This window comes from Schistocerca gregaria, chromosome 2, assembly GCF_023897955.1.
Source record: "Schistocerca gregaria isolate iqSchGreg1 chromosome 2, iqSchGreg1.2, whole genome shotgun sequence".
In the NCBI taxonomy this organism is placed as follows: Eukaryota; Metazoa; Arthropoda; class Insecta; order Orthoptera; family Acrididae; genus Schistocerca; species Schistocerca gregaria.
Window position 1 is genome coordinate 759656940 of NC_064921.1, and position 26806 is coordinate 759683745.

The 26806-nt window shown below is 43.5% G+C and overlaps 1 protein-coding gene across 3 annotated transcripts in view; it reads left to right on the top strand.

Moving 5' to 3' along the window:
* Positions 1–26806, top strand: part of LOC126334969 (uncharacterized) — a 353885-nt gene that overhangs the window by 170979 nt on the left and 156100 nt on the right. The window contains exon 1 of one of the 3 annotated variants that reach the window (XM_049997754.1): positions 5453–5585. The exons of the other annotated variants lie outside the window; for them this stretch is intronic. Coding sequence (XP_049853711.1) covers positions 5468–5585 — 118 coding nt within the window. The 5' untranslated portion in view covers positions 5453–5467. Of the gene's footprint in view, positions 1–5452; positions 5586–26806 lie in introns of those variants that run through there. 3 annotated transcript variants of the gene reach the window in all.

The window sequence follows — 26806 nt, forward strand, 5'->3', positions numbered from 1 at the left end:
CCCTGGACCAGGACCAAGGGAACCATATCTCCAAAAGAAGATTAAGTAATGACCTAGGAAGATTTTTCGGAAAAATCGCCAGGAAGGTTCTTTTTTAAAAAGATGTATTATGCGTTTATTTTTGATGGATTTGGTGTTACGGTAGTAATCTCGCTACAACCACCTTTTGGTCGCCTTTTCAAGACAGATAACTTTTTAGCGAGTCAAACCCTCTAATCTCTAATGGCGCACGGTGAAGGCTATTTTACAGGATTTCCAGAATCGTTCTCAAAGAATAAAGTCTAGGCGCCTTAAAGACGATGAATAAAGTGCGTAAACATCTTAACATGGCTGTATTTTCAATCTGAAAAACACTTTTCTTTGCCAGACCCGAAACAATTTCGCCTTATCAAAAAGTGTAACTAACGCTCATTCTGTGAACGAAGTTACAAATATGCATTCTTGTTATTCCAGTAGACTAGCTGTGTTATGAAATGTCGAAACTATATGGCGGATGTTTTGTTCTAGTAGGTGCTGGTAATAGAAAGAGATGAATGGAACATTCCAAATTGAAAAGGGTTCGGTAATTCAGAATTCCGGGGTTCGCGACCCCCTCGAGTGTACATAGTGAACAGCGTTACATCACTTCCCGTCATCCATAGCTCGGTGGCCGGCAACGCCTGTATAATAGCTGCGACCGGCAAAGAACGCGCAAGGACGTACGTGTTAACAGGCCGTCGGCACTGCGTCATCTAATGAACACATTCAACGAGGGAAATGAGAGAGAGAGATTTAAAGTAGATAAGTGCAGCATCATAGGACTTTGGCACCTTATAGCAAAGGATCCGTATGAGGTCCCGTGCCGTCACGTCACTAAAACCAATTCCTCGTTTAGGTGCGTGGACATTTTCTTTCGGTCCGAAAAAAACCGGAAATATGGGGCTTTGTCCGACGAATAGTGAGTGGAGTTGCTAACTGATAGTAAGTTAATCCGCATTTTACTTCAGATGTGGTGTAGACGTCATGATGCTTTACATCGCAGCCCCCAGCAAAAGACTGCGTAACATGGCGATAAGTCAAAGTTGGTAAGGAGCGAGTATTACAACATAGCTAGAATCCTATGGTGAAATTCTGAAGGCGACGAACATTTTCTAACCGACGAGCGGCGACGGTGCCGTAGCGCAGTACTGAGGCGCTGGATGTAAGTCCAGTTATCTTTGTTTACTAATAACGTAAGTTCTCTGACGATGGCCTAAGAAACCGAAAAGCGATTCATAACGAACTATTAAATAAAAGTTGTGGAATATTGGTACTGTGTATTAAAGTTATTAATATGTCTGTTCCCCCCAAGAACCGACGAATATTCCAAAAATATCTTTCTGTACATTTTCTTTTGTTCTGATTTGCTAGTCGAATGTTGAAATAATCAGTTTCATGAGGGTTTTACACATCCCTTTTTCAATTAGTTTAACTTTGCCATTGAGGAACACTGGAAGCTTGGTAGCGCTGTAGAGGGTGTAGAACGGGTACCGGATGGTCAATTGATTTCCTGTTGCTGATATAAGATGGAAGTGAAGTGGGTTACTGCTGAGGTCATCGGTCCCTAAGTTTACACACACACACACACACACACACACACACACACACACACACACACACACACACACACACGCACGCACGCGCGCGCGAACCTCCGATGGGGGAAGACGCCTCAGACCACTCGGCTACCCCGCGAGGCTAACGGACTCCCCAACGTATTTCCTATGATAGGTAAAGCTCCTTACTAACGCATAAAAACATTGGTCGTAAGATGATCATAACCGACAAGGGACAGACTAGTGTTAAGTCTTGTGAATGACAATCGGTGTCAAACCCAATAGGAATTCCTGCTGTCAGCTAATGCAGGTTCCTCTCAACCTGTTGCCGAGCGAACATTGCGAAGAGAACTGGATGCTGGAGGCATCTGGAACGAGGTACCTCGCGATGGTAGAGCACTTACCCGCGAAAGGCAAAGGTCCCGAGTTCGAGTCTCGGTCGGGCACATAGTTTTAATCTGCCAGCAAGTTTCATATCAGCACACACTCCGCTGTAGAGTGAAAATCTCATTCTGACTTCGAGGAGATAATTACGGAACCGACAAGAGATGACGTCGTCTTAGACCATCTTGCAACAAACCGACCTGAAGTTAATGAATCAGTTAACGTAGAGGAAGTATCACTAGAATACGGCTGCGACAGCAATTTTGACTACGGGTGGTACATTGAATGTTAAGAAAGCTAGGAAAATAGTTTTTCTTAGCAAGAGTGACAGGATACAAATTGCAGAGTATCTGCATAGTCCGAATCTAATAATCAGTGCTGAGGGCGAATACGTGGAGCACAAATGGAAAAAATTCAAAAGCGTCATTCATTGCGCCTTAGACAAGTATGTTCAGAGCAAGATCAGGGATGGGAAAGATCCACCATGGTTTAATAGCTCTTTAGAGAGAGCTTCAGGTCAGATTAAAGATAAGTGAAAACCTAACTGACAAACAAAAGTCGAACGAAGCGAAAATGAGCGTAAGGAGAGCAATGAGAGAAGCGTTCAGTGATTTTGAAAGTAATACTTTAACTTTTCCAGGTAAAAACCCTAAGAGGTTTCGATCTTACGTAAAACCAGTAAGTGGTTCGAAATCATCTGCTCATTCGTGTAAACATCAAATGTAGGAAGGGAAAAGGATGGGTGGGAAATCGTGACGGCTAGCTGCACAGTACATAATGGTATTGCAATGGCTGAAACTGAAATTGTTTGTCGGACCGGGACTCTAACTCTGATTTATCGCTACTAGTGAGTGATTGCCTTAACTGTTTCGGCCAACCAGACACGCATCCTGACCAACTCAGATTTCGAACTTACCCAATGCTGCAATACAGCCTCTCTCGTATGATAAAACGATCAACTCGCGAATCTTGATTTCCGTGGGAGTTCGGGCAATATTTGTGCATTCGCACTGAATGAAACGTCGAGGAGACGACCCCTCTTTTTCAGAATTGTATTTATATGAGTGGTGTCAGTTCTGTCGGGCAAGTGCTCAGTCCACCGCTCTCCCAGTCATTTTGTCAATTGTCCAAACTGTGGAGCTACTACTTCTAAATCAAGTAGCTAGAGGTTGAGTGCTCCCTGTTCCGGTCCTCCACTAAGGAAAAATCCTTGGCAGTACTGGATCTTGGACTCGTCATCCGCAAATTCAGCCGTATCTACCGACCACTCAGCTACGGAGGCTGATAAAAATATCAAAAACGCCGCATAATATGGTAGCTCTAAGAGACCTAATCATTAATGAGTGGCTTCAGCTTTACTACGTAAACATTATGGCAATCTGCATACTAGTTTGTTGTTCCATCTTTGGAACGCAATACGTCACCGTGTCATATATCCGACAGTGTTGGCAAGTTTATGCAGGTATGTGGCATCAGAGGTCTACGCGCAAGTCAGGGAATTTCCGTAAATAAAAGCGGCGACCCAGTTGGGTTCCATCGGATATTCACATCAGGTGAATCTGGTAGTAAACACATTAACGTTAAGTTCACTTTAAACCATTTAGCACATTTCTGGCTCTAAGGCACGGACAGTTACCCTGCCGAAAGATGACATCGCCGTCGGGGAATGCATCAAGCATGAATGGGTGCAGAGTCCGCAGCTGTCAGCGTGCCTTCGATTACTAACATAAATTCTATGCAAGCCCAGCATAATGTCTCTTACAGCATAATATTGCTCTCAGCAGCCTGCGTTCGTGGCGCGGCAGACGACCACCGACCTGATGCAGCAAGAAACGTGATTCATACGCTCAGGTGACACGTTTCTGTAGATCTACAGTGCAGTCTCGCTGATCCCGTGCTCATTGCAATCGTAACTCACGATGTTGTTGGGTCAGCACATGAACACACGGGTCGTCTGCTGCGAATCCCAATGTTCAACAACGTGCGCTAAACGGTGTGCTCCGGAACATATGGAATATGCACCAGCACTGTGCTCTTTCATTTCACCAGAGGTGTTAAAGATCGCCATCTATCCTACTTTATGGAGCAGACAAGCTTCCGAACCCCACGTTCTGCGAGGAGTCGTGGAGGTCCAACCATTTAGCGACTAGTGGTAGTTTCACTACCCTTCTACCACTTTTCATAGATGCTCACGAGTGTAAGCTTCGCCGTTTTCGAGATACTCGTTCACAGGCTCCGTGTAATAATCTGCCCTTCGTAAAAGTCGCTTTTGTCAGTGAATTTCCTCATTTGCGGTCCGTATCGTCACTAGAATGAGTTGCCATTCGTCTCTGCTCTGCTTACATATTTTTGTTACCGTGTCACGTGCCTGCAACGCCAGCAGGCGACATAAAACCTCGCCGTGGGCAATGGCCATAATGTTTTGGCTCATAAGTGTACGAATAAAGAGTAATGTCCGTTTGCTTGTAATTAATAAAAAAAATCTACAGTTTTATTCCAATCTTGAGGCAAACTTTACCTTCAACACAACAGGAAAATCACTAATACCTAAAGAGGAAAGGTTGTTACCAAAGGTCTCTAAAAGTTCCTGGACGATTTACTTCAGTTTTCTGTACTATCCCGTAATGATTATGTGGGCGTACGCAGGCTACATGTTTTTTCAATATAAACAGTATATAAATACATATAAAATATATGTACGAAGAAGAAACGTAATTACAAAATATCTCGAAAAGTATGTTATGCATTACAGGTATATTACTTTAATTTGTAATATAGAAAGGAATCGAAGCACAATCTATTATGCGATTATTACTAAACTTTCGGTTTCAAATTTGTGTATATGGGATGAGAAGTTCCGCCTTATGCAAGACACCTTTTTTCTTTTGTTTCACCCATACATGTTTCAGCACTTTTGTGCTATCGTCAGTGGGTTCTATTTTTATTTTAACTGTAAATTTGTTGTTAACATATTAACATTTGCGTCGTTTACAACATTATGTAAAAGTTGCATTTATAACTTAATTGGCGAAAAGTAACATACCTTACATTATGTTATTGTCCTCTTGTTTTGGTAGCTGTTATGCTACACAATATACAACTTGTCATCTCAGCAAAACGTAATTTATTTTCTGTTTGTTATGCATTTACGAACGGAAATAAAACTGTATCACGTTTTCTTTCTGCAATTGGTACGTTTTCTTGTGTTGTTGGACGAAGTAAATAGGCTTGCTTCTTTGCCTGTGTCCATTGCGACGCGAACACTAACGTGTGCAGTGTTCTGCGAACAGTCTGACTGGGAAGCAAAGCAGGCGCGGCACTGGCGACACTGACGTTTGTGTATTGTGTATCCTCCAGTCTCGATCTTAGTCAACGTCAGCTCGGAGATGTCCGGTTTAGTTCAGACGGAAATAGCGCCGCGTGCTTGCGTCACAAGCGGCAGTTCAGGTGTACTCGCGAGGAGCGCAGGGGCAGCGCATTGTGAGAACTGCGCCCTCCGCGCTTCTCCGATGAAGCTCATCAACTGTTTTATCACCTGCATCGCGTTCAGACCACAGTCTCAGAATGTACGTCCTGTGCAGCAGTGTCAGTGTAAAGCACGACATAACATCCGGTTTCACTGGTTAGGTAAGCAGTTGTTCCGATGTTGGTTATTGTGGGATGCTGTTGCTGGTGACGTTTGTTCAGAAACGCGGATGGAGACGTAGTAGTGATAAGAAATAAAAGCTGTGCCTGCATTAGTATTCAGTCCACCTCTTCATTGTGTAAGCTGTCACTGGAATTAGATACGTTGACACAAAACAAAGTATTTTTGTGCAAGAGCGCTGTTACGTGTTTTTATAGCGGAAAAGAGATAAGAGGCAGTAATGAAAGTTAACTTACAAAACTCACACATGCCATTAAGGCATAGCTCATGGCCGTGCTTTGCAACATGAATGCAGACAGGCACATTTGCGCTGGTTTTTAAGTAATTCTGTTCTAGTTAATTTTACGCTAAAGGTCGTTGCTGCTGCTTTAAGGACCAGTCAGCTGAATGTTACCCCGTTTCGATGTCCTTGACTGACAGCAGAGAGAGAGAGAGAGAGAGAGACAGAGAGAGAGACAGAGACAGAGACAAGAGAGAGAGAGAGAGAGAGAGAGAGAGAGAGAGAGAGAGAGAGAGATGTGATCTTACAAAAAACTTCCCAACTTCAGTTTGAGGAAATAGCGCTGCCAGGAGCTTCTGTGGAACGCCTGGCCTTGGCTTTCCTCCACACACTCTTCACTCGTGGTCCCGCCCCCAACTCCCCGCTTCAAAATCACACTCCATTATATGATGACAGAATACATTGTGGTGAGATTTAAAGTAAATTGAATGGTGTTTTTCGTGAAACGGCTCATATAATACTTTTACCATTAACAGTTGGCAAACATTGCACCGGTTGTCAGATTTACGCAGCCTAGCTTGAGTTCCATATCAGCCGCTGTGAAATACCTATCTCAAAAAGACCGAAAGGTATATGAACTACGGAAAAACGTCTCTTTAATTATCCCCAGAAGCAAATAATGACACAGCGCCAATCCGGCTGATGTAATTATGCACCGTCACATGTTGAAAGGATGTTAACTTAAACGTTCCTCCTGTGAATAATCATTTACTAGGTTCAGCTGTTTCCGTCTCCCGCCTACGGTGTACGTTATTTCGCTTTCAGTCTCAAAAGCGTAGTAGGTAGCTTAAAAATTCGATGTTGCTGTTGATAGCTTCCTGTTTAATTTTATATTTACTATTTACTATTTATATACGTTTTGGAACATTCTGGACTTTTAAACAGTTACTGATGGTTCTTGACGATAATAGTACGATTCCCTAAGTTTCCATTACTGACCGAGCATTCCAGTACAGTCGTTGCAGCTGACATCTTCCACAAAAGAAACACAGTACTTCATCATTGTGTAACAGCAAAGTTTTTGTTGGTGTTGATAATCGTAAGGTGCAACGACAGTCAACACATTCAAACTCAGGAGGGTTTTATTTCTTTGTCGCTAGTTGAGACGCGCTGATTGGTGTGGGAAGTGTAGAAATGTTGTTGTTGGTGGCAGCGGCGTCGTCGTTCTGCACTGTATTTCAGCTAGTACAGTCACAGACTGTTATTTTGTCTTTCATTACATTTTTATTTCTACAATTATCCTCAAAAGTAATATTTTTGATTTGTACCAACGGACGCTTCTGTGGTGATCTTTCTGATTACTTATATCTAGTTTTCTGTTACAGGAGTACAGTAACACGTGTTAGCATGTTAAGTAACTGGAGTCGTAATCTCTGTATGTCTTTTATAATCTGTTCTTAGTCCTACAACATTCCACGAATTTAATCACCACACGACAGTCACCGACAAAGCTCCAAACACACAGTTTAGATAGGCAAAGGATGACGCTATGATGAAAGCGTTTTATTTTACGTGAATTCAACTTTTGTAGTCATTTTTCTTTCATGTTTAATCTCCGCTGATTGTCAGTATTTTAGTAAAATATTTCAGAGGCGTATCGTATGTGTACTTATGTGAAAGCTGCTGCATTTTTTTTCTGATACTGAAGATTAACTCTGCAGGGTGGTTATAATTACACTTTCGGTACTTCAGCCAGTGTGTACTGAAAACTGTTTACCGTGTGGGTACCCATCTGTATAGGGATAATATTCAGAAAGTGCGCCGCAGAGTTTGCAGAGTTAGTTCTGTTGGTGTCATGACTTGGTTTAGTCGTCGGTACTGGTATGGCGACGCAGGGTGAAATAAAACTTGTGTGCATTTCAGTTGCTGTCAGTCGAGATGGGTCTGTACATGAGCAGCAGGGCTTTAGTCGTAAAGCTGTTTCATTAAAAAAGCAATACTGCTGCAACTCATCGCGAGTATCAACGAGGAGAGGTCTTCTTTCCGCATTGAAGGACGTGATTTGGTAGTTCAAAGTAACTAGAGATTTGGGAATTGCTACTGGGAGAGGCTAACTGCTCTACAAATACTGGACTAAGTTGCTGTTGTTATGGCTGAGAATCCTGGATGCAATGTACAACATTCAAGCAGTGCACTGGCTGTGAGACGACAGCAGAACATTCCATGGTATACTGTTCGAAAAGTGCTGCTAACAATTGTGAAACGGTATCTGTAGTGCAGTTCCAGGCTGCCGTGGATGCAGGCGGTCGTCACATGCAGCAACGTTCGTAACTTCGAAAGTAAACATGGCACACAATTAAGAAATTTTGCCATCTCATGTGGCAATCACAATATGTTTCAAAATAAACTATATACGGTTCCGGATATCCCCCCATGAACCATGGACCTTGCCGTTGGTGGGGAGGCTTGTGTGCCTCAGCGATACAGATAGCCGTACCGTAGGTGCAACCACAACGGAGGGGTATCTGTTGAGAGGCCAGACAAACGTGTGGTTCCTGAAGAGGGGCTGCAGCCTTTTCAGTAGTTGCAAGGGCGACAGTCTGGATGATTTACTGACCTGGCCTTGTAACAACCAAAACTGCCTTGCTGTGCTGGTGGTGCGAACGGCTGAAAGCAAGGGGAAACTACGGCCGTAATTTTTTCCGAGGGCATGCAGCAGAGCAGTGAAAGCCCTGAGTCGAAACAAGGCCCCTGGAGTAGACAACATTCCATTGGAACTACTGACGGCCTTGGAAGAGCCAGTCCTGACAAAACTCTACCAGCTGGTGAGCAAGATGTATGAGACAGGCGAAATACCCTCAGACTTCAAGAACAGTATAATACTTCCAATCCCAAAGAAAGCAGGTGTTGACAAATGTGAAAATTACTGAACTATCAGTTTAATAAGTCACAGCTGCAAAATACTAACGCGAATTCTTTACAGACGAATGGAAAAACTAGTAGAAGCCGACCTCGGCGAAGATAAGTTTGGATTCCGTAGAAATGTTGGAACACGTGAGGCAATACTGACCCTACGACTGAATCTTAGAAAATAGATTAAGGAAAGACAAACCTACGTTTCTAGCATTTGTAGACTCAGAGAAAGATTTGGAAATGTTGACTGGAATAGTCTCTTTCAAATTCTGAAGGAGGCAGGAGTAAAATACAGGGAGCGAAAGGCTATTTACAGTTTGTACAGAAACCAAATGGCAGTTATAAGAGTCGAGGGGCATGAAAGGGAAGCAGTGGTTGGGAAGGGAGTGAGACAGGGTTGTAGCCTCTCCCCGATGTTATTCAATCTGTATATTGAGCAAGCGGTAAAGGAAACAAAAGAAAAATTCGGAGTAGGTATTAAAATCCATGGAGAAGAAATAAAAACTTTGAGGTTCGCTGATGACAACGTAATTCTGTCAGACAGCAAAGGACTTGGAATAGCAGTTGAACGGAATTGATAGTGTCTTCAAAGGAGGATATAAGATGAACATCAACAAAAGCAAAACGAGGATAATGGAGTGTAGTCGAATTAAGTCGGGTGATGCTGAGGGAATTGCATTAGGAAATGAGACACTTAAAGTAGTAAAGGACTTTTGCTATTTGGGGAGCAAAATAACTGATGATGGTCGAATTAGAGAGGATATAAAATGTAGACTGGTAATGGCAAGGAAAGCGTTTCTGAAGAAGAGAAATTTGTTAACATCGAGTATAGATTTAAGTGTGAGGAAGTCATTTCTGAAAGTATTGTATGAAGTGTAGCCATGTAAGTAAGTGAAACATGGACGATAAATAGTTTGGACAAGAAGAGAATAGAAGCTTTTGAAATGTGGTGCTATAGAAGAATGCGGAAGATTAGATGGGTAGATCACATAACTATTGAGGAAGTATTGAAGAGGATTGGGGAGAAGAGAAGTTTGTGGCACAACTTGACGAGAAGAAGGGATCGGTTGGTAGGACATGTTCTGAGGCGTCAAGGGATCACCAATTTCGTATTGGAGGGCAGCGTAGAGGGTAAAAATCGTAGAGGGAGACCAAGAGATGACTACACTAAGCAGATTCAGAAGGATGTGGGTTGCAGTGGGTTCTGGGAGATGAAGCTTGCACAGGATAGAATAGAATGGAGAGCTGCATCAAACCAGTCTCAAGACTGAAGACAACAACAACAACGAACAAACGGTTCCAGAGACCTTATCAAGTCTTAAACATCTGTGATTCACGTATGCAGACTGAAGCGGCAAATGAAAATTTGTACAAACACCGGCATCCGAACCTATCTCCTGCTCACTAGGCTGATGCACCAAACGGTACGTCTTCCTGGCACAGGGCTTTGCACAGTGACACGGACTAACCCAGCAAGCCTCCGTCCTCAATCCAAATTCCCATTCAAGCGTCACCGCCGTTGGTATTCCTCGTGCACTCGAACATCATTGCAGAGGCTCCCCAACTGTACTGTAGTTGCACCTCAGCACCTAACGAAACATTCGTCGCTTCAGTCTGCATATGTACATCATATATGTTTGAGGCTTGAAAAAGCCTCTGGCACCATGCACTGATTAAGGCGCCTATGTCTGTTTTTTCAGGCAGGATCCTCCGTTTCGTTCAGTACTGATATGCTATTCCAACACAGATGGAGAGCCTCTGCAGGTCTGTTGGAGTTTAGGGGGATTGTCAAGTGGGCCGAGACATGAATGGGAATTTGGGTTGAGGAGGGAGGCGTGCTATTGTGGAGAGGCACTGTGCTAGAGTTGCGTAGTGATGAGTGTACCTGCCTAGTGACAAGGAGACATGGGTTCGAATCCCGTCCTTTGTACAAATTTTCTTTTGTTGCCTTAGTCTGTTTATATACATAAAAATGTTTCTTCAGTGGTTTACTCGTAATTTTTCTTAAACATGTCCGTACAAATGTTTCTAAGTTTCGTTGTATCACGATCACCCGGCCCACCAGAATTCTCGAAAGTTTATACGAGGATTGGAACTGTAATAGTGGCAACTATTTATTCAGAGCTCGTAAAAAATGTGTTTCAAAGTTTTACTAACGTTCAAAGTATTGTGTATAACCCGTTGCCAGCGATGTGGAAGTCGTAGGGTACTCTTAGCTGAGTCAGTTGTATTGACAGCTCGAGCGGCTCGGTCTATTGCCCGACGAATTTGTAGCAGTTCTGAAGTGATAGCCGTGAAGTGTTTCTTTCAGTTTAGAAATCGTTTTGAACTCACGAGGGCTTTGTCAGGGGAGTGCAGTAGGTGGTACAGCACTTAGTAGCTACATCAGTCAAACAAATCAGTAACAGCTTGCACTGTATGTGCTTGAGCATTGTCCTGCAAATTGATGGTCAGGTCCTGCAGAAAGTGTCTTCACTTCTGTCTGTAAGCTGGTCGTAGGTTGTGTTCCAAAAATGAACAGCATACAGACAGAAGTGATGCACTTAACTGCAGGATCTGAACACTTTGCAGGACAATGCTCAAGCACGTACAGTGCAATCTGTTACTGATTTGTTTGACTGATGGGGCTGCTAAGTGCTATAACACCTACTGCGCTCCCCTGACTTAAGCCCTTGTGACTTTAATTCAATTTCTAAACTGAAGGAAACACTTCATGACATTCACTTCAGAACTGCTACAAATTCGTCGGGCAAATAGACCGCGCCGCTCGAACTGTCAACACAACTGCCACTGCTAAGAGTATCCTACAACTTCCACATCGCTGGAAACGGGTCATACACAATGCTGGTGACTACTTTGAAGGTCAGTAAAACTTTGAAACACGCATCTATTTTGTACGAGCTGTGAATAAATAGTTGCCACTACTAAAGTTCCAACCCTTGTATGACCACCCTGTGTATGTGAAGTCCTTTCTGTTTCGCAAGACCTGTCTTAAACATAGCCATTAAAATATAGGGCGTAGAATGCAATACTTGCTAGTAACACACGAGACCTAGTTTTATTATTGAACTGTTACGATCTTAAACAAGAGGAAAACACTACAGTATTCTAATCTGGCACTTTAAAGACATTTTATTGAAACATTATCCCCTCAAGAATTTAATATGTATAGAGTATAAAAAATGTACATATACAAAATTTTAGATTGTTTAGAGGACAGAAACAGAAATAATTGTTTATGCGACAAGAATGTCAGAAGCGCCCCATTCTCCCACTACTGGTCCACGAAGATTTTGACACTAGCGATATTCAAAGTGGGGAATGATAAATATTTTTTCAGATGTATTGCTAAAAATGTTGTCGGTTTACATTAATGCATAACCTGCATCTTCGTGCTAATTGTTTTACACGCTCGAAACAATCGGGTTTTTCACAAATTATGGCTACTCTTTCCGATTGTCTGCCGGTGTCTCGTACACCAAACAGAAATCCACAGGTATGAGGTCGCAAAAAAAAAATAGGGGGGGGGGGGGGGAACATCTAAATGCTCTGATACCAACGGCAAAGTGCGGTAAATGTTTCCTGATAAGCATTCTAGTAAACGGAACACACGTCCGGAAGTTTGGGATGTTTACAGTGTTCAGTAGATATCAATGGCAGAATTCCACGACCTGAGAAAGTCATCGGCTGATAGATCTTCAATCTTCCGATACGTAAATGGGCGTCTCGTCCAGGACTGATTTCAGATTCTTGGCCATGTTTTGTGTGCCGGTGCGGCGATTGTCATCATTTCTCTGCAGCACAGGTTCCTCAGACACAAAGCTTCTCACACTACGAGGGCTACCATCGGTGTGTCTAAGGGGTCCTGTTCCACAAAGATGGCAATTAATACATGATCTAGTAACCTCATCCCCGGAAATTTATTCCTAGAGGCTGCTTCTTGATCAAATGCTGCCGGCCGTAGTGGCTGAAATCGCACGACCGCTACGGTCGCAGGTTCGAATCCTTTCTCGGGTATGGATGTTTGTGATGTCCTTAGGTTAGTTAGGTTTAAGTAGTTCTAAGTTCTAAAGGACTAATGATCTCAGAAGTCAAGTTCTATAGTGCTCAGAGCCATTTTTGCTCAAATGCTGGGTCGTGCCTCCACATAAACTCCGTTAGAATGTAATCAGCCGTTAACAACCTGAATCATCAGAAACTTCCATGTAAACGTAACGTAACAGTTTATCCAGGGACGCGGACACTGCTAGCAGTAATGAAAACCTATTCTTCGTAGCGATAAGATGGGATTGTATTGTAAATGAGATTCCTGTGTCAACGTGTTACATACGAAGCAGTCAAAGCAACTGTGAACAATACGTAATAAAAGGAAACTCTACACCTCTAACATTTGTCTCAAGTAATGTTTCTTTGCATATATATCCTCTAATAACTACAAATTTTTGTATGTAATTTTTATACTCTTTATTTCCACAGTTAGCACTCGATTCAACAACACACGAAAAACAAGTTTTTCCTCCAATTAGCGAAGAATAAAACTTGGTTTTCACCGACACTGTACGGCACTTCTTTTGGTTAGCACTTTTCATTGAAAATACAAGAAACACGCAAGGATTTTTTAACAAACTAGTTTTTCTTTTTTTTTTTTTTTTTTCTTTGTGTCATTTTATCCACTCTGTCAAGATTTCAAACTTGAAATGTATTACCGAGCGAGGTGGCGGAATGGTTAGTACACTGGACTCGCATTCGGGAGAACGACGGTCCAAATCCGGGTCCGGCATTCTGATATAGGTGTCCCGTGATTTCCCTAAACCGCTTCAGGCAAATTCTGGGATTGTTCCTTTCAAAGGGCACGGCCGATTTCCTTCCCCCTTCTTCCCTAACCTAACCTGAGCTTGTGCTCCGTCTGTTATGACCTCGTTGTCGACGGGACGTTAAACACGAATCTCCTTCTCCTCGAGACGTGTTAAAGTACCCTAACTCTCTGATGTTACATTCATGTTCCCAAACCTGCGGAGTATGACCCTATGAGTTTTCACATCAATTTTGACAAGACAGATTAAACTAATTATCCTTACTGCGCTTGAGCAACTCCCTACGCCCTGCCCTCAGCATATTTCATCTGCACACCACAGCCACATCCTCCTACAACCACTCCAGTTTCACTCTCCGTCATAGGTTCGTTTGTTTGATCTCATTCTCGTGCGTCGTCTACATTCATACTGCGCCCGACCCCGTCACAGTCGCAGCAAAATCCTGGTCCTTGAACGCAAACTTCACACCACCATTTCCAGTACTATCGCAGTCCTTCGTCACATAGCGAGCAGGGTAGCGCTGTGGTCAGTACCCTGGACCAGCACTCGGGAGGACGACGGTTCAAACCAGCGTCCGGCCATCCTGATTTAGGTTATCCGTGGTTTCCCTAAATTACTTAAGGCAAATGCCGAAATGGTTCCTTCAAAAGGGCACGGCTGCTTTCCTACTAATACCTTACCTAATACCTCGCTGTCGACGGGGCGTTACACTAATCTCCTCCTCCCTCCCTCCTCCCTCCTCCCTCCCTCCCCCCTCCTCCTCCTCCTCCTCCTCCTCCAAATCTCCTGCTTAATATACGTATACAAACTTCTTTTACAGCTTCCGTTATATATATATATACATGTGTGTGTGTGTGTGTGTGTGTGAAGAGCAGAAACTAACTGCTGCCATCCCGCCACGACCAGGCAATGAAATACGATAACGAAAATAAATAAAGTACAGATTATAGCTTAAAAGGAGGATTGGGTGCTGAAATGGCACACGCTGCAGTTGCTTAGGAAAATAGCCTTACATGCAGAAATTGCGGGGATTGTGTGCCAAAACATGTTTTCGTCTTGCAAAGAGGAAGAGGAGGAGGAGGAGGAGGAGGAGGAGGGGGAGGGGGGGGGATTAATCTTCCTGTACGGAACCTGGATTTAACAGTAAAGGAAAATAATAGTAACTGACATAGTGTAATATGTCATAACATTCGTATAATCCTCGGTTGTAAGTACGTCAGCCTATGCTATCCAGAAAGGCTAGCCGAGAGCTGCTTATTGAAGCCGTACATGCACGAGGGTGGAGCGTGATTTGTGGCAGACGAATACAGATGGCTGCCTGACACGTGCGGAAGGCATATGATTCTTTCGGATCCGTTTCTCTAACTTGTCTGGAATATTCCTATTGCCTCGAAAATCGTTTTCTCCTCCGCTCGCCATACATCAACGTCCACAACACATATTGTCTCCCCGATAATGAAGTGAATGCACGGCGCCTCAGCCGTGAGTAATCTTTGAAAGACTTATTCATGCGTGCGGAGCTATGATAGAGGACACGATCGATGTTGTGCGCTCGCGTTATACAGCGGCCGCCAGTGTAAACACTCTTCCTGTGATCATAACCTGTGCTCTTAGCGGAGGGACTTCTTCCCGGGCCGCTTCCTGGAAGAGATGCGTGTGTGCTTTGTGCTTGTGTGTGTGTGTGTGTGTGTGTGTGTGTGTGTGTGTGTGTGTGTGTGTGTGTCGGGCTAACATGTCTAGCGATGGGTATGGCGGTGAACGGTGAGACCTTAGGAATTCTTGGTGTAATATAACCCAAATTACGTTCACATGTGACTTGCTAATTGTAATAAATACGGTGGTGGTGGTGGTGGTGGTGGTGGTGGTGGTGGTGGTGAAACACACACAGCACCGCTAGGGCAGGGCTCGGGATGGGAATGTCATGGTAACTGAAATTAATGGAAAATCATGTATATTTGTGATTATCTCGTAAATAAGAGGTGCTGTCTTTTGCAGCTTTAAAAAAAAATTATGTTGACCCAACGTGTTTCGCCTATTTTCAATAGACAAAAGTGTTGTGGAAACAACGCGAGAATTGCATGCTTGAACATAAATGCAGATGCTCGCAAAGCCTGCAGGTTGCGCTGTTGTATTGGCCGCGAGCGATACACGTTCAGTGCCCTCAATATGTTGAAAGTTAGTCTTGGTCAGAAAAGTGCTTTGTATAGCGCATTGTGTCGGAGCCAAATGACGTCGAATGTGGGCAAATTGCTGGTGCTAGTACATAGACGAAGTGTTTGATGTTGCAAGAGACACCGTACAGGGAAAGTGGAAAAACATCATCCGCCAGGTCACAACGCGGACGAAAGTGTGTGGTGAACAATCGTAATGAACGTTCGTTGGAGAAGATAATGACGAAAATAGGGGGACGCAGTTGCAAAGGTCACTGCAGAATTAAATGTCGCGCTTGCGAATCTATCAGCATCCAACCAACACGAAGGGAGCTCCGTGCGTAGGGCATTGCTGGGCGAGCAGGAATTCCAAAAACCTCTCATCAGTGATAGCAATCCTGTATCAGGAAAACGTTGTGTAGAAGTCGTAAAACCTGGAGAATGGAGCAATGGAAGAATGCCATTTGGAAGGATGAGGTTTTTTTGTTTTGTTTTTACATTGTTCCCAATTTCTGGTAGAGTTCCACGTCCCGAAGTGTGAAACTTGCTGCGGGTTCGATGATGAGTTGGACAGCCGTATCGCTGTATTCCATGGATCCTATAGTTACTCTCAAAGGCTGTATCAGTGCCAAAGATTGTGACCATTTCGGCTGATCACATCCACACCATGGTGTAATGTTTGTTCCTCAATGATAAAACTGCATTCCAAGACGATAGGGCCCTTGCTCACACAGTTCACATCGTCCATTACTGGTTGGAGGATGAATTGTCGCATATCCCTTGGCATTAACAGTCATCATAATCAAAATTGTTGGGCTTTTGTGGTCTGCTTTCGTGATCGCTATCCATCCCCCGCCCCTCCCCCTCCCAAAATCATTACCTATTTGGAGGAAGTGTCCATTGACAACCATACAGGACCTGAGTCGGATGGAAGCAGTTTTGAATAAGAACGTCTACGTTGCGTTAATTTGGTTTTTCATAATTTTTCCGTCCTCTGTATATAATATACGCAGGATTAATAAATTATTCCCTTTTTGATAGGAGATGATTAGTGATAGCTCATTTATACTATACAAATGTTTGCAAATATGCCGCTCTTCATGCTGTGCAGACCTCGTCATCCCTACATTCATTTCAACCTATGTATTATAGTCAGCACTTAGTCTCCCTCTACAGTTTTTATCCCCAATCATCCTTTTCTTCCATTACGAATTTGGCAATTCCCTGATGCCTCAGGTTGTGTACTAAAAATCCCCTATTTCAATGTTGTACCTTAAATTTCTTTTTCCTGAATTGTATTCAGTACCCGCTCATTTATTATTCGATCAGGCCATCTAATTTTCAAAATTCTTCTGTAGCACGACATTTCAAAAGCCTCTATCTTCACCACTATGCAACACATTTAAACGATCACCTTTTTGAAACCCAGTAATTGTCTACTATTGCGATTTAAAAATTCGAAATTTGGCTCAAAGCTGCGTACACAACCTTTCTCTGTTATGTTGCAGAGGTATGGCGCTCTGCGACGTCACCCACGTTCTGGGCTACGCTTTAAACAGCTGTTTGTTCCCCTGAGACCTCCCAGCACTTTATTGAGCACATTAAGAATCTACATGTCAAAAGACTTATTAAACACCCATTTAGTGGAGTGGTGCCACGCTGCTGCTATAGCACCTAAGATCAGGCAACCCCTTAGACACCCCTTTGGTGGGGTTGCCTGCTCTGTGCAAAATTCTACCAGCCGACTTCCTTTTTAGTTTCTCCCACTCCCCAGTCTGTTTTCTCTTATCATTTTTCCTTGTTTTTTTCTTCCTACTACCGAATTTCAGTCACCCATCAGAATTAAATTTTCACCTCCCTTAATTACCTGAAATAGTACCTTTTATGAAACAGTATCTTTATCACATCTTGCATTCTCTGGACCTCTTCATCTTTGGAGGTACTTGGCACAAACTTAAACTATTGTGATATTTGGCTTTGTCTCTATAGTGGCTATGATAATGTGTGTATATTATGCTGTTCATTGCAGCATTGATAACGCTGTACTGTCTCCACCAAAAATTCTGTACTTTGTGTGTCACCACAGTTCACTAATTCCCACTACACTTCAATCCATCCTATGTACTTCCTTTTTTAAATTCTCAAATCTATTAGTGCTTTCTGGAAAGTAATGCCCCCTTCTGGAAAGTAATGCCCCCGAAATTTGTATGGGAAAACTCCTTTTTTAAATAGAACAAACGTTATTAATATTCTATATCTTTATTCTTCATGTCTAGATATTTATTTCTCGACGTAGTCTCACTAGCCACGAACACATTACTCTCAACGAGACAAGTGTTTCTTAATACCGTCACTGTAGAATGTGCACGTTCCTGTCCACCGCGCCAAAAGCAGATTTTCCCTTCATGGAGCGGCCGTTGATACAGTGTTACTGTTCTCTTTGCCCAGTACCTCGTATTCCGTGAATTCACGTGACCGGGAAGATGAAACCATACTTCATCAATCATGCTGTAATGGAATGGGTTCAATAAACTGTCGTTAATGTTATTAAAAAGCGAAGTAATCTGCGCATTTCTGACAGTCATCCTGTGGTAATCGTTGCACAACCGTCACGCGATATGGCTTCAAAATTAAGACTTTGCAATAACCTCTGGCAACTCCTCCTACTTATATGTGCCTGTTGGGCCAATTTACGAGCGGACTTCTTTAGACATCAAGTAAGTCTTCGACGGATGTCTGCAGTAACTTTTGGTTTGCGAACTGAAGGAATTCTTTGTCGCTTTACATTTTGCACAGATCCGTAGGTGCGCCAATTTTTATACAAACATAGTACTGCCCTCTTTGCTGGTAGTCCTCTATCCAGTACTTGACCCAGAAAGTTTCGCGAGTTTCCTCAATCGAACCTGTTTTCATATATTCAATTCTTTCTTCAGTCGAATACACTGAAATGCTGACAGAAGAACGCTAACAATCGATTATTGCAGAAAACTGTCCATTGTTGTAGCTATTTACTCTGTTTGAAACCAGAAATATTGCAATTCAAAGGGGAGGCGGGCTACCTTTTTATTGCGACAACATGGGCCGTGGAGGGTAATAAATGTAGAGTAAGACGTTGGAATACACAAACAAATGGTGGAGGAGGTACAGTGTTATTAAGTTGGCACGGGAGAAGAATTCGTGGCGGGCCGCTTCTAATCAATTGGAAGACTGGTGACTCAAAGAAACTGTTGCCGACAATCAAATGACAGAACGCAAAGTTTAGTCAAATAGAACGATTAGAATCTTCAGATTGACAGTTTGTCATCAGGTATAAAATTATTTACATCAGCCTGTATGAATGACGCCATGGAGACTGATGTAGATCATTTTATGATGCTTAATAATCGATTGAACGAAAGTGGCAGTGAGGGAAGATAAAGATCTCTCCTATCCCGTATACTAGTGATCCCAACTGATTTACCCAGTCATTTTAAGCGACTTAAATTCCCGTTGTATCTTTGGCGATAACAATGAGACCCGAGGTCAGAGAGAGAGGGGTACGAGGAGATGGTCAGAGATAGGGTGAGGGAGGAGGTGAAGAGAGATAGGGAGGAGGAGAAAGACAGGGAGAGGAAGCATTGGAAATGGGGGTGGGGGTGTTCACTAGTTTGGAATAATAGTTCGCATAACCATATTAGGAAGGTGTACAGCGATATAGCCGTGAAGTCTAAGTGTAAACTGGGAAAAGTGCAACCACTATTGGCGGGTTTTATCACTATGCTAGATGCATAACCAATAAAGGCGATTACCAAGTGTTTTCGACGACTGCACAGTAACTGGAGGACCTAGATACCTTGCTCCCAAAGAATATACGCTTCTGTAGGTTCTTATGCGCCGAATGCTGTGTGCACCATGACAACCATCGTTAAAAGCTAGAACCGGACTTGCTGGACAGGACAAAAAGAAAAACAATCTTGCGCTGCGCTGTGTTTGACAGTATAACCGCCAATAACTGTTAACGCTGAAGCAAGATAATCGCGTTGGACCTTGCGACGCCAGTTTCTGATTGATCTGTAATTATTTTCTCGTATGAAAACATTAAATTTCTGCTAGTTGCATACCGTGTTGTGACCAAAATAACGATGATAGTTCTGCAGGTTGCACGAAATGGTTTCACTGGCCTTATTCGCGTCACGGATTGCCACCACTGTTCTAGGTAAACTAAAAATGCAACAGAACTTTATATTCTCTGAAAATAAGTCACTGCATAACGTTATGTACTCGCTAATAGCTTCTTCATCCTCCTCAGCTAGTATGGTTTTTCAATATACACTGTGATCAAAAGTATCCGGACACCTGACTGAAAATGACAAAGTTCGTGGCGCCCTCCGTCGACAATGCTGGAATTCAGTATGGTGTTGGCTGTTGAAGGAGGATAGGAATCGATGTCGATCGGTGAGGCCTGGCTCGTAGTCGACGGTCCAAAACATCCCAAAGGTGTGTTCCATAGGATTCAGGTCAGGACCCTGTGCAGACCAGTCCATTACAGATACGTTAATGTCGTATAACCACTCCACCTAAGGTCAAGCTTCATGAACAGGTGCTCGATCGTACTGAAAGATACAATCGCCATCCCCGAAATGCTCTTCAACAGTGGGAAGCAAGAAGGTGCTTAAAACATCGGTATAGACCTGTGCTGTGGTAGTGCCACGCAAAACAGCAAGGGGTACAAGCCATTTCCATGGAAAACACAACCACACTATAACATCACCGCCTCTGAATTTTACTTTTGGCGTTACACACGCTGGCAGATGACGTTCACCGGGCATTCGCCATAGCTTCACCCGCCCCATCGGATCGCCATATTGTGTACCGTGATTCGTCACTAGACACGTTTTTCCACTGTTCAATAGTCCAATGTTTACGCTCCTTGCACCAAGCGAAGCGTCGTATGGCATTCACCGGCGTGATGTGTGGCTGACAAGCAGCCGCTCGATCATGAAATCGAAGTTTTCTCACTTCCCGCCTAACTGTCATAGTACTTGCAGTGGATCCTGATGGAGTTTGGAATTCCTGTGTGACGGTGTGGATAGATGTCTGCCTATGACACACTGCGACTCTCTTCTACTGTCGGCGGTCTCTGTCAGTCAACAGACGAGATAGGCCTGTACGCTTTTGGACTGTTCGAGTCCCTTCGCGTTTCCACTTCACTATCACATCGGAAACAGTGGACATAGGAATGTTTAGGAGTGTGGAAATCTCGCGTACAAACGTATGACACAAATGACACGCAATCACCACATTCGTAGTCCGTGAGTTCCGCGAAGCGCCCCATTCTGCTCTCAAGATGTCTAATGGTTACTGAGGTCGCTGATATAGAGTATCTGGCAGTAGGTGGCAGCACAATGGACCTAATATGAAAAACGTATGTGTCCATATACGTTTAATCACTTGTGTATCATGAAATAACAAGTGCACATTGCGAAGAAAAACAAAATAGTAATGTCGTACAGGGATCACGGGAAAAATTAGACTTACCTTAATTTATATAGGTTGGGGCAAATAAATGGTCCGGACGAGTGGATACGATTGGACGTGAATTCGTGCCAAAATTAACGGAGGAGGAAAAGACAGTTAGAGCTAACAGGATGGAGCAAAAGCCCATACAGGCAGCCGGCATTTGGAGCACATTTTTACAACCTTCATGCCTGACAGAGCTGTTAACAGAGGCCAGTCTGCAGCACAACATTTCGGATGAGAATGTAGCAATTCCAACATCTGCCTTCAGCAACTTGCTGACCAGAGCCTCAAAGTGGCAAGAAATGGTCACTTTTACCGTCTGCTATAGTAAAGGGTTAGTACTGTCTTTTTTTGCTCTCCTGTGTTTCTTTGTATTCTTGAACTATCTTCTCCGGATCAGTTTTAGTTGCCCCATCCTATAGTTAGTCCCGCCATTGGCTGGTGGCAGTTGATATTACTATGCCGCTGAAATATTTCACCTCCTTCAGCTTTCACCAGTACAATTTTGAGTGTGATCGAAAATTTAATTTTAACAATGATTAATTCAGCTCGCACCGCCATAGGTCGTGACGCGCTGATATAAAGTGTGTCCGAATTTTGGCTGCCGCACAGCAACAGACGGGCAACCTTTTAATTAAAAACTGCCCGTGTAGGCTGCTTGTTTCATCGTGACTGTGTAAGATAATCATCCAATCAAAGTGCTTTGCAATTACTGAGTGATTATCTTATTAAAACCCCTACTAGGAGCTGAACAAGAACTTAACTGTTAGGTGTTCCTTCGTTCTTGTGATAGTCATTAGGCTGTAGACGCAATTTGTGCTGCTATTGTTCTCCTCATAAACCTAAATTCCAAGCAACAATAACCAGAATTATTAATCGTATTTATAAGAAACCTGCTATATTATTTTATTAGGGCTTCGGCGCCGCCGCACTATAGAGCTGTCCCCTTACACAATGAAAATAGAAGTAACACAATAAATTGACAACAGTTATGTCAGAGTATGTTGGGATGAAATTGCATATTTCTACTGTGCCATAACTAAGTACACATGAAGTATTGGTAGTACCTCAGCAGACATAGCCAAATTTAAAAGTGTGTAACTTAATGTATAGTTTTCATAAATCAAGGGAAGTATCGCAAAAAATGGTAATCATCTGTGTTGAAAAATTGATCCTGTCAAGACAGAATTTGGCGTTGTGAAAACTGTTGACATCATGGATGTTGAACCATTTGGACTTTCGGATAACCAGAAAGTGTTTGGAGATTTTGCAGAGCTGTTATTACTGTTGTCTACAACATAATATACCTCGCTCGCTTCAATCATTTTTCTGTGCTGGGGCTTACGTGTTTTCGGGTCGAGAACGTGACAGCCACTTGTTTCGTCTTTTCTATCAAACATGGTCTTCTCCAAAAATATGGTCCTTATATTTTTTTAATGTGGCGTTGATCAAACGCAAGAAATAGTGGTCTGTTTGGATCATTTACGTGAGTAATTAGTAACTTCAAAATACCACCTTTGGAAAGGCGTCTCATAATATTTTCATTGGTCTTACGACAGTATCCAGACGTACTATAAGAAATCCGCACTCCTTGATATGTCTGAAACAGACAGTGTCAACTTACGTAGTTCCTTGTCTGAGATTCGTTTGGTGGAGCAGTACGCAGCAGAAAACTTGCACTTCGTACATAAGCCCGCTGTCATGCAATATAGTAAATTGTCGGCGAGAACTCCACATACGCTCACATTCTTATAACTCTTAACTTCGGACGTATATTATGATAGCCCGCGTTAGCAAGTACCGTTTTATGGCCAAAGAAAGTATTCAGCTTTCTGTCATATTGTTATTGTTGTTCTATTGCAATTTTATCCACTATCAAGGAACAAAATATTTTAATCTCATTCAGACATACGTTAGCTGAATTGCACGCATGCCTAGCTAAGTGGGGAGGCTAGTAGATACTAGCCAGCGATAGTATGGCTCTCTGAACTAATTGATTCCGTATTGTCATGACGGATGCGGGATCCCGAACCACACTAGCAGAACGATAAACCACGATCTCGGGAGCCCACGTCCTGATGTTTCTCCTCGTTACACGTAGCGTAGCATCTCATAAACAACCTGCTGTCGAATGCGATTTGCGAATGAGAATCGTGCTGCATAGTCTTTTCTTATATACTGAATGTATATGGTGTTACGCCGACCTACTTTGTGCGAATGCGCTGGAATGCTAATCATTTGCACTTCCAAGCGTTTGACACGCTTAATGTAAATTTCATGTGTGTTGCATCCTGCCGTCATGGTGTTAGAATTATAATGAGTCACAGAAGACCGTCACCCTGACTTTAACGGCTGAGGGTGCGGCTTTAAACTTTTCCCTCGGAGGACAGGTGGTGTGACGCCGCTCCATGGATTTACGGTTCGAAGTGATCCATGTCTCTGTGTGGAGGTTCGACAAAAGAACTGTCACTATCAGCTTCTTAACGCGCAGGCAATTCCGCAAATGGCTCTTCGTTGCTCTTTATGGTCTTGTGCTAGGCGGCGAAGTAAATGAAAGGACACACACCTTTAAGTAGCCCAACTGGTGGAAGAGTGTGTCAGTGCTACCGACATGACGTCCATTTGTGTAGCGAGGTGTCGATCACTTACAATGAGAGTCCACACGTTCAAGTATTGCAGCAATCACAGCTGTGTGCGGCCGGTTGGTAAGCCTGAGATCAGACAGGTTTGCGCGACCTTCTTATTATGACACACCTCGCCCAACGACTCGCTGTGCTTTTGTTCACTGCCAGGTCTTCATGGACATTCTGCAAGCACCCACGAATATTTACGGCGGTCTGGTTTTCCACCGAAAGAAACTCAAGACGGCTCTCTCCTTGGAAAACTAAGATACAGACGCCATTAAATAGGATACGTATAGTGCCGCCAAAAAATTCCGCATTTTTTTCAACCGAAATTGGCCGAGAAAAAAGGTGTTGCGTAACTTATTGAAAGCCTCTCGTATAAATACGACAGTTGGTTGGCGTGCTTCCTGATCAATAACCTTCGGTGAACAACTGAGACAGATTTCGGTGTTTGCACAAACGCTGCAAGTCTAAGCGACTGAGTTTTATCCTTTGCCTTTGACAGCTTATAGACTGACAAGGCCGTGCTTACATCGGCTGGCTAATAAAACAGAAAGGAAAAAGTGCTGTGCTAATTACAGTGTGGCACGCGGGCGTCGTCCTGGCGCTTCCGTCAGAACCCTGTGTGGCGACGCCGCCTCTGCTTTGCCCCCGTCTCTTCACCCAGCGCAATTTCGCTGTGTCGCAGTCCCTTGTGCGTATTTTTAACGCTACTCACAGTCCCTTGCAACCGCTTCTTTAAAGGGGAGGTGGCGCCAGCTCTCTGTGAACTAAGCACCTTTCCCGGGGAGAAACTCGTAGTGCTGAAAGTAGATTGAGGCAATACCCGCCAGCAACATTTGTAACAAAACGAATTGCGGACACGTTATAGGTAACATTGATGTTCTGTAGGTGCGACAATATGCAACGGCTATCCGGAAAGTAAAGAAAGACCGGTCACGAAATGGAAATCACAGTAAAAAGCCCATGAAACTTTGGACAGTGTCCCTAGTATGTCCCCGTACTCACTTCTGACCCCACAGTGAGCACATGATGTTAGGACAGTAGTGTCTCCTGCCAAATATGGGTGCTGCAGGGAGATTGCATGCAACTTAACGTGACTTTCATACAGTTCCTTCTTCATCACAATACGCTATTTTCGTATGTTAAAAATAGGCTTCGTATTGTTGTTACTCTGACATTTAAATGGCATTTTCGGTCCATATTCTCACATGTTATTTTTATGTAATTAAAGCTTAAAAATCATTAAATATGATCGAAAAAGCTCTGTGATTGGTTGATGTCCAGGTGATGAAACAGGCCAGGAGTGAGACGAAGCTATTCTTGTGTTTTGGGAGCATTAGCCGAATTTACTAGGTTTTTACATACTTTTACTGCAAACAGTTAAGCTATTTTGTGATTTAAAACGCAATTACAACTTCTAAACAATAATAGAAAGGAATTTCGTGAACGCTGGTAGTGACGCCTTGCGAAAGTTGACGCGTTTATGCTCCACCCATTTAGAGCGGCGATATGTGCAACGACGGACATTCTTTTCCCTGCTCCCTGCATCGTTAAACTCGCTCAGTATTAAGGAACTGTATAACTTTTGCAAATGGCTCTGAATATTATAATTGTTCTTGGCAAAACTTACTGTTGATTTCCTGTGTAGAAGGCACTCAGCAGAGATACTGCATCCGTCAGGCAACGGATAGTGCTTTCGAGTGCAATGAAAGAGCTCGCATGTTAGTTTTACAAGAAATACGAAAGCAAGAACTGTTTGTAGCAATTGTTTAGATTGTGGGATTTATTATACGCTATGTGATCAAAAGTATCCGGACACCCCAAAAACATAAGTTTTTCATATTAGGTCCATTGTGCTGCACCTACTGCCAGGCACTCCGTACCAGCGATCTCAGTAGTCACTAGACGTTGAGAGAGAGCAGAATGGGGCGATCCGCGGAACTCGCTGACTTCGGACGTGCTCAGGTGATTGGGTGGCACTCGTCATACGTCTGTACGCGAGATTTCCACACTCCTAAACATCCCTAGATTCGCTGTTTCCGATGTGATAGTGAAGTGGAAACGTGAAGGGACACGCGCAGCACAAAAACGTACAGGCCGACCTAGTCTGTTGACTGAGAGACTTCAGACAGTTCAAGAGACTCATGATGTGTAATAGGCAGACGTCTATCCAGACCATCACACAGGAATTACAAACTGCATCAGGATCCACTGCACGTACTATGCAGTTAGGCGGGAGGTGAGAAAACGAAGATTTCATGGTCGAGCGGCTGCTCATGCGCCACACATCACGCCGGTAAATGCCAAACTTGGTGTAACGAGCGTAAACATAGGAAGATTGAACGATGGAAAAACGTTGTGTGGAGTGACGAATTACGGTACACAATGTGGCGATCCGATGGCAGAGTGTGGGTATGACGAATGCTCGGTGAGACTCACCTGCCAGCGTGTGTAATGCCAACAGCAAAATTCGAAGGTGGTGCTGTTATGGCGTGGTTATGTTTTTCATGGAGGGGGGCTTGCACCCCTTCCTGCTTGGCGTGGCACTAGCAAAGCACAGGCCTACACTGATGTTTTAAGGACGTTCTTGATTCCCACTGTTCAAGAGCAATTCGGGGATGGCGACTGCATCTTTCAACACGACAGTAACATTCCTGAAATGGACTGCCCTGCACAGAGTCCTGACCTGAATACTACAGAACACCTTTGGGATGTTTTGGAACGCAGACTCCGAGCCAGGTCTCACCGACCGACGTCGATTCCTCTCTTCAGTGCAGTACTCCGTGAAGAATGGGCTGCCATTCCCCAGGAAACCTTCGAGCACCTTACTGAAAGTACGCCTGCGCGAGTGGAAGCTTTCATTAAGGCTAAGGGTGAGCCAACACAATATTGAATACTAGCATTACCAATGGGGGGCGTAACGAACTTGTAAGTCATTTTCAGCCAGGTGCCTGGATACTTTTCATCACACAGTGTATG